Raw genomic sequence first — 8,537 nt, 5'->3', positions numbered from 1 at the left:
CTGTGTCTCTGTCTGTGTCTCTCTCTGTCTCTCTGTCTGTCTGTCAAATCTGGCCGCCCACATCTGGGTGTCTCTACACAAGCACTGCGTGAGTGTTGGAGGATGGGGGGGGTGCACCCTGCCCCTTGCGGGGTGCGTCATGGCTTAGAGCAAGAGCCCACACATGTGGGGATGGTGCAATTAATCTTTCTGTTAATAATCTAATCTCACGGTTGTTTACCTGTTTCGGTGAGTGCAGCTCTCCCAGAATGTATGCGGGTACAAAAGGGCTTCCAGCAGCACCCTCGCCCGCCCAGGCCGTGCAGGCAGGTGAGAGGGGACGCATCTCCCGTGGGCGAAGGCAGGAGGCGGGTGTTTGCCTTGCTCCCCACCGGTCAGTGCAGCTCTGGTTCCCTGGGCATCGGTACCGCCAGCCGCAGCCCGACACAGAAAACCTGCAGAGCTGCTGCCCGCCGGCCTGGGGACGGCACGCAGATGTTGCACAGGTGATGGCCACTCTCCAGGAGAGCTGCGTCAGCCCTATAATCAATTACAGAGGCATTTACTCTTCAATAATTGCAGTAATTCCACTTTAATAATTTAACCGCCACAAATACTTATTGCACAGTCTGTTGCACGTAAGTCCTGCGTGATTGATGATGCTGGTTTACATTTCTTTACATTCCTATCCAGGCTGAAATCAAGAATGATGCAAGAATTACCTTTCAAAATGCTGCTCATGTTATCCTACCGCCCACCAGGCGGGTGGGAGGCTGTGGGGGCCACCAGGAGCAGCCCAGGGCCGCTGCGTCCTTCCTCCCTGGCCACTGCTTGTGCCTGTCAAAGGCCTGAAGGTTTTGCTTTGCAGCCCGGGCAATGCTGCCAAGCCCTGACAAAGTACCAGGGGTGGCTGGGGGTGCACAGGGAAGGCTTGGCAACAGCCAGGCTATTTATGAAAGCCTGTTTCCTGGAGGAGCCAATTACTGATTTTGTGGTCACCTTCCCCAGACATGCACAGAAAAAATAATGGGAAATTTTTAATTATGGTGTTACGATCCAATTCTGTTTGGATGAGAGGAAGGCCCCCTTGCTTTCTAGCCAACCTCAGACGAGTCTGGGAGGCTAGGGGCGGCTAGACCAACCTCTCAGGTTTCGTTTCAGGTTCGATCCCTTCGAGCAAGATTAAGATGCAAACAAGGTCAGATGTCATAAGTCCACCGGTTTATTAACTGTTCGGGGGAAGAGAGAAAGCAGCGATAGGAAAGGAAGGAAGAAAAGATAAGAAATAATGCGAGAGGTCCAGATAGAAGAGAGCAGACAGTCACCACCATAGATCCGCAGTGTCCCAGGGGTTCGTGCCTCTTCAGTGATCTCACACGGAATCTTCAGTGGTCTCTCACGAGGTCGGTGATCTTCCTCCGGCGTCTTTGATGGTCTTCCACGAGGTCCCCCCGCAGTCTGAGACTGAAGCCTTTCTTATAGAGCACAGTCCAGCATGTGCGCACATATTTCACGTGCTTTACTTTTGGCAGGCTTCGTTCACACACTTTCTTGTTGCTGGGCAGGGGCAGGGGCAGGGTTCTGCTTGCACGCTTTAAGTGGCAGCAAACTGCAAGCCTTGGTGGGCAGGCAGCCCCGCCTGGGTGTCCACTGCCTCAGCCAGCCTGCAAGCCACCTTGCCTGTGGCAATGCTGATCTTCACACATTGCCAAACAAAGGAGCAAGCTTTGAGACAGTTAGCTGGCTATTCAGTGTCCCACATATGGGAAACAGCATTTCACTGGATTTGTAATTTTCAGGATCATAGGAATCAACCTACTGATGGGTGCTGATACTGCACAGCCCCGTGGGAACATGAGCACTGGTGGAAATGCTGTCTGCACCCTGGAGTACAAGTGGAGATGTGGTGCAAGACAACCCACGATAACACCCCAGCATAGCCTTAAAGGTAGGTCCTGAAATGCCTTTTCAGAATTTGGTGGTGGAAAAGACCCCAGGAGCCATCCTTATCTTGTCTCTTGCTGGATGCATCCCAGAACTGATCATCAAAGTCTTTAAAAGTAAGAGGAAGAAATGTTGAATACTGGCAGCACACATGAAGACTCGCTCTTGCAAGGAGCAGTGCAATCATTTCACAGTGACAGAAAGTGTCCCCAGACCCTGGGCATGGCAAACCTCTTGCACATGTCTGACGGAAAATGTGGTTGAAAGCATAAAAATCAGGAAAGATCAAAGTTTGTAGCCAAGCAAAGGAAGAGGAGGAAGACCGGTCGTGGCAGGTGAGGACCAAAGAGAGCCGCGTTTTCTCTCCAGCGTGCTCAGGGACTAGTTTTCTCCAATTTCCATTTTTGCAGTATGTCGTTTGCTGCCTTCAGTGTGGCTTCCTCCTAAAAAAATACTGCAGGTTAGGCCAGTGGCTTCCAGCTAAATCCCTTTTCCCATTGTTCCTATAAAAATCCCATTCTCATTCTGGAACATTGCAAATACCCCATGTTCAGTATGACGTAGGCATGGCCATCTCTGGGGCAAGCATAGCCACTGGGCAGCTAAACATACACCCAGAATACTCCCTGCCTTGACCAAGAAATGTGGGATGCTGATGGCATGGATGGAAAGCTTAGGAAGGCATTGACACACCTCCTGCCCCCGGCTTGGCTCACGTCTGCAGGAGGGGGTTGGACCAGCTGTGGTGCCCTGCTCAGGCTCTAATGCCAAAGGTGCTCTGTATTTCTTCTTGGCATTTATCTCATTAAACCAGCCCTGATTATTACTCCCAACCTCACCTTCCTTTGTGCTGCCTTTGACAGATCTCACCTTTGCGAAGCAGAACCGGATGAAATGGTTATAGTTGTTCTTGTGGGCCCCACAGTAGAAAGCAGAGAGTGGGATGGCAGCAAGTCCCTAGGAAGGCGAAACACGTGGAGCTGAGGTTACCCTTTCTGGGCTGGTGTGAAGCCATCTGCTTATTGCTCGCAAGTCTCACGGATGGACTTGCAGATGCCCTTCGTGCCCTGCCTACTCATTCTGCTTGAGCTCAGGCTGCCAGAGTTGAGGCCAGCTGCTGACAGACACCCCCCGGGTGAGCTGCCGGACTCAGCAGTGGTGGTGTGCTGCTGTCTCCTGTGAACACAGCCAGCAGGGAGGACACAAACCCACCCGGGGTAAATGCAGCAGAAAGGGCCAGATGCATTTACCTTGTTCTTGACCATCCACTTTGCAAATCTGGAGTCATAGGGCTCATCTGAGTCAGCGACATCAGGGACATCAGATTCTGGAGGAGAAGCACAGCAGTGTGGAGGTGGGAGCTGCTGCCGTGTGCCCTCAGCCAAGCCCCAAACCAACGGCTTCTGGGAGCTCGGATCAGAAACACGCTATTGTCCATCCCTGCTTTGGTGGTGGTCTATGCATGTTCCTGTCCCTGCTAGTGTACCACTCCGAGCTGGACCCCCCAGCCCTGCCCAAGCAAAACCACAGCTGCATGACTCACTGAACTCGGAGATGTCTGCAACCAAGAAATAGGTGCCCTCGGGAACGATGGGTTTCATCCCCACAGCGTCCAGGCTCTGGACCAGCCAGTCTCTCTTCTGCTGCAGCTCCTTGGGCAGTTGGATGAAGTAGCTTTCTGGTTTCCCATAAAGCTCGAGTTCCCTCTGGAAACCCTGAGCCACGGCCTCCTGCGAGGAGAGAGGAAGCCGGTGGGAAGATGGTCAAGGCTTGCTGGAGAACCGCAGTCTTTGCTGTGATGCAATTCACAGGTGACTAGGGAGCAGGGGGGGATTTCTCAATGCACCAAGCCAAGCTCACTGCCTCCAGCCCCTCCAAATGGCCCCTTGGATTTGTCAATGCAAAATAAGGAATATACCCCAGGCAGGCTGGACTCTCCCCTTCCTCTCAGGCATGGGGCAACTGCAGGAAAAGAGGAAGAAGCCTCTCCAGGGCACCACACATCACCCTGTCTGTGCCTTTCAGGTCAGCCATGGGCAGAAGGGCCTTCTGCCACCCCTGCTTTGGGGATTTGGGAATCGCAGGGAGCTGCCTTACCTGGGCAACTGTGGCGCAGTGGTACACTGAGTTTTGGTGCACAGTACGGAGGTGCTGCAGCAGCCGGTTGGGTCCCATGGTCCAGCCCACCTGCAGCCAGGAGAGGAGGATGAAGGTGGTAAGTCTCCGGGTACCTGCTTGGGCTCCCCTTTGTTTGCCTGTGCTGGCTTTGTTGTGTTTTCCAGACAGGGCTATCATAAAGCAGCTTTGGTACTTTCAGACCTGACTCAAAGCTGAGTGTGTGGCAGCGGTGTCCCCTGTGCCGTGCTATGGCAGTGGGACCCGTGCCCTGGAGCAAAGGGATGGGGATGGAGTGACAACAAGGTGCCACACAGGGGAATTCACCTTCCATCCAGTGGCACTGAAGGTTTTCCCAGCACTCCCGATGATTACTGTGCGGTCCCACATCCCTTGCAAGCTGGCTGGCAACAAAACAAAAGAGAAACAATGATGGCAGAACTCAGTGTGCTCACTTCTGTGCTGCATTAATAACATGGTGGGAGCTCTTTGCCCACCATAACCCATGGTGGCCTCTTGTGTTCACAGCACATCTTTCACCTGGATCAAGCCTCAATGCACATCCCAAGCAGGCAGCCAGGTTTCTCAAGAGCATCTCATTGTAATTAAGTGTTTTCATATGCATGTACCCAGCCCCAGGGGTTCCCAGAGGTGCCAAGCACCATCACCCTGCAACAAGGTGATCGCATGTTACTGCAACGGGAAGAACGGGCCTCTGAAATCATGTTGAAATGGATGTCCCAAAATTAGAGACACCAGAAAACTGTGGGTTTTCAATGTGTGGGGAAAAAAATACAGTTTTTCTGGAGCCAAAGGGCTCTCTACTCTGGATCTCACACTGTGAAGCCAACTCTCTGTTTCCTCTGACTGGCTCTGGAAGTCAGGGCTCCAATCTAACACCTGGTTTTGAGGCTGAGACTGAAGTGCAGCAAAATACCTCTAATGGGGATACATCCCTGGTAGAGCTGTGCATGCAAGCAGCCCGTGTAATTTCCAGGGGAGCCCAGTTAAATCACGAGTTGCTTCCCTGAAGATGCTGTACCCAGAGAAGACACCCAAGCTCAGCCAAGCCATTCTCCGTACCAATGCGGATGTGCTCCTTCCCATCGTAGACCAGCCACTCGTACACTTCATCGCTGATGCACAGGACGTCGTGCTTCACACACAGATCTGCAATGAGCTCCAGCTCCCCTCGGCTGAACACCTGAAGCAGGCAAGGAGCGGAGCAGGGATGCAGCAGGAGCATTTCTGAGCCCCTGCCTGTCCCTGCCTCTCTGCAAAGGCTGCACACCCTGCCTGCACCATCTCCCAAGCCAGGCTGGGCAGGAGCTGGCTGCAATGGTCTAACAGGGAAAAGCCACTGCTGGCACAAAAGACCAGGCTTAAAATCACCAAAAGAGTGAGTGCAGCATGCAATGCTGCCACAACACCCATTTCCCTTGTGTGCAAGGAAGGTCAAGTCACTGCTACACTGCAAAAGTGGCTGGGTGAGCTGTAGCACCTTGGCCACTTCCAGGCCCAGCCACAACAAGGCCAGAGGTGTTACCTTGCCCAGAGGGTTGTTGGGTGAATTCAGGACGATGGCTTTTGTCCGTTCACTGAATTTGGAAGCCAGTTCAGCTGGGTCCAGCTGCCAGTCTGCACTAGACATCAATTTTCCATCTTTTGGAGCTTTCTAGAGAGAACAGAGGGGAATATCGGCTTGCTTTACTACCTCTGCACCTTGCTTACCACTCACCTCTTTGCTCCCTTTGCTACGACTCTTCCCTCCTTGACAGCTTTGCTCCGACCCACTCACCGGTCTCAGTGGGACAAAGACGGGCATTCCACCAGCCATTTTCACCATTGGCTCATAGCAGTCGAAAAAAGGCTCAATGATTATCACCTGGAAGAAAGGGACATGTCAGCACCTCCTGGCCCTGCTCAGACCTTCCCTGATGGGTGCAGAGAGCAAGGGGAGGGATAGGAAAATTATAATCCTGGAATTATTGTAATGGAGAACCTGCATTGCCAGTGGGCAGTGTCAGGGAAGAACAACATCACTCAGGGCAGAAGGGTTATCTTGGCTTATGCAGAAATGAGACAGTACCCTGCAGCAGATTTTTTTTTCCTTTGGAAGCTCAAATATTGGATAATGGGGATAAAACCTTTTCTGCTTTGCAAAAGGACTATGTAAACCTACCCCTGGCAGACCCACAGCCAGGAAGGGCTCTCCTGGGGGAAGGCTGCCTGCGCAACAAGCCCAAATCTTGGGTTACCTCATCGCCTTCATCAACAAAAGCCTGGAAGCAGCAGAAAAGGGCCTGGTACGCCCCCACAGTCACCATCACATTGGTCATAGGATCCAGGTCTTGTCCAAGCAGCTTCCCAAAATACTGGGCTAGGATCTTCACCAGAGGTGGGTGGCCCTGTGGGGTGAGAGGAGGGGTGGGATTTGGGTTGCAGAAGCCTCGTAAAACATGGATGAGCCCTTGGAAGGGGCCTGAGCAGCCAAGTGCCCTGTGACTGAGCATGTGGGGCATCTTCCAGCCCAGCTGCTTCAAATGCCCCGGTAAAGCAGGGTGCTACAGCCCTGGCCGTGGGCAGACTGGGCTGAGGCTGGATGCATGTTTTGCCTCATGTGGTTTGCCCTGTTTGTTGCTGCCTGATGAGCCTGAGGTGGCCAAGGCTAATGGGGAGCAAGGGCTGTAGTGCCAAGGAGGGGGGGGGGTGTCTGTCCACACACAAAGGCACGAGTGTACTGGTGCAGCATGTGGTTCTCCCCGGTCAGAGCTCTCACGAATGCCTCCTTCAGAAAGTCTGGTGGGGGGAAGTCAGGGAAGCCCTGGCCCAGGTTCACTGTGGAGTAGGTGGCAGCCAGTTTTACAAACTCCACCCTGGAGAAAAGAAAGAGAGAGAAAGACAAGCATTTACAGAGGGTCCGGGCAGCATGCTGGCACCGGCTCCGCTTGCCAGCATCCGTTTGGAAGCGAGCAAGGTTGGTGTCCCTCCTGCAGAGCCATCGTGCTGCTCACAGGTGGACAGGACCAAGGTCATTTCAGACCCATTTCAATTAAAACAAGAATGAGCCACAATTGCACTGGGGGGTGGTTTTAATTTGTTCTTGAAGGAAACAGCTGCCGTGCTCTCTGGGTGTGTGGTTGCAGCTGAAGCCACACACCGCTTCTGATCAGACCAGACCAAGCAGGAGATACCTCGGAGGTTTTCAAGCTCATACCGGTTCTGAAAAATTCCGCAACTATGCGCCATGAAGGCCTTTGCAGAGGGAAAGGCAGCCTGAACTCAGCGCTTGTCTCGCCCAAGAGCGAGCTCATTGGCAGTCTATAGCATAAAACCAGGCACAGCAGGGCTTTGAGGAAAGTCCATTTAAATATCATCTTCAAGCATGCAGTTTTCCCAATGCCATTCTGTGCCTGGCAGGCTGGGAATGGCACTTGCAGCATCCCTCTGCCTACCTCTTTGCTTGCAGTGCCCTAGGGTGGGCTTGAGGCAGACGCCAAGCTGCAGCCAGGGTGCTGCAACCACTTGGCTCAGATTTGGGTGCTGCTGGGATCATTTGGCCGGATGGGTTGGATGGAGTGCAATGCCTTACAAGGTGCTCCCACCAGCCTTCCCACAGGATGGTGTGGGACACCTGATACAACATAAAGTGTGAGCAGCAGGTACAGAACTGAGCCAGGGTAAAGTCTCCCGGGACAACTTGCCCTGATGCACTTTTCCTGAACAAATGCCAAACAGCCGAGGGAGACCGCTGCTCTGCGCCGTGTGGCTGCAGTGGTTTCCATCTGGTGTTAGGCTACCTAAAACCACATCTACCACCAGGGTAAACCAAGTATTCTCTTAACTCACCAGACATTCTTATCTATTCCCTCCAGCCTCCGAGCTTGCACTGGCCTTGACATTTTTGCCTGCAAAGAGAGAGAAAGAGAGTAAGTTTTTATTAATAGCAATGGGGCCACATGCAAAGGGGACGTGGCCTCCACATGGTTTTCCCAATAGAGGTGTGCCCTTTAGTATTGCTTCATGGGTTGTTGCTGACCAACCTTAGTGTGGATACATTCCTAGCAGAACGAGGACATCAAATCCTGACAAAGTCAGAATGCTATTAAAGGGGAAATGCTTAGCCAGTATACAGAACTTAGTTGCTAGAGTAGAGAAGCAGTAACTGCAAGCAGGATAAGATGATGACAATGAAATAACCAATGAGTGAGTTGGAGGCTTATATGCTCGTTGGATAGACAGTAGTATGTACGAATTAGAAAAGTATATGTGATCGTGTGTACAGGGCTTGGAAGAATATAAAAGCTGTATCCAAAGGTATAATAAACGGCTTCTGGAGATCATATTGGTCAGCATCAGGAGTCCGGTCTTCCGCACCTTAGGGCAGTAATGCTGTTGCAGTGGTTTCTGGAAAAAGCTTCACACACTTTTTATGAAAGATGAAACAGATGAGAGCTGGCGGAGGAGAATGTTTCATTTACAAGTTTCAACAAGAATTG

At 52.2% G+C, this 8,537-nt stretch overlaps 1 protein-coding gene across 4 annotated transcripts; it reads right to left on the bottom strand.

Moving 5' to 3' along the window:
* Positions 1-1,627: 1,627 nt before the first annotated feature.
* On the bottom strand, positions 1,628-8,177 carry KYAT1 (kynurenine aminotransferase 1). 4 transcript variants are annotated; one of them, XM_035890164.1, is made up of 14 exons: positions 8,082-8,177; positions 7,888-7,946; positions 6,764-6,914; positions 6,297-6,446; positions 5,837-5,923; positions 5,585-5,713; positions 5,330-5,398; positions 5,122-5,242; positions 4,366-4,442; positions 4,021-4,110; positions 3,467-3,653; positions 3,174-3,250; positions 2,794-2,880; positions 1,628-2,366 (listed from the first exon to the last, which is right to left on the bottom strand). In XM_035890164.1, the coding sequence occupies exons 2-14, from the start codon at positions 7,938-7,940 to the stop codon at positions 2,298-2,300; spliced, it is 1,347 nt and encodes a 448-aa protein (XP_035746057.1). In that variant the 5' UTR covers positions 7,941-7,946; positions 8,082-8,177; the 3' UTR covers positions 1,628-2,297. The 4 variants fall into 4 exon arrangements, with proteins under 4 accessions (XP_035746057.1, XP_035746051.1, XP_035746064.1 ...); XM_035890158.1 differs by having other exon boundaries at positions 7,888-8,177; XM_035890171.1 differs by lacking the exon at positions 5,330-5,398 and having other exon boundaries at positions 7,888-8,177.
* Between the last annotated feature and the right edge of the window lie 360 nt (positions 8,178-8,537).

Source organism: Egretta garzetta, unplaced genomic scaffold, assembly GCF_000687185.1.
Source record: "Egretta garzetta isolate BGI_Z169 unplaced genomic scaffold, ASM68718v1 scaffold190, whole genome shotgun sequence".
NCBI classification, from domain to species: Eukaryota; Metazoa; Chordata; class Aves; order Pelecaniformes; family Ardeidae; genus Egretta; species Egretta garzetta.
The sequence above is the reverse complement of the archived record's forward strand: the minus strand, read 5'-3'. Positions and strand labels throughout refer to the sequence as shown.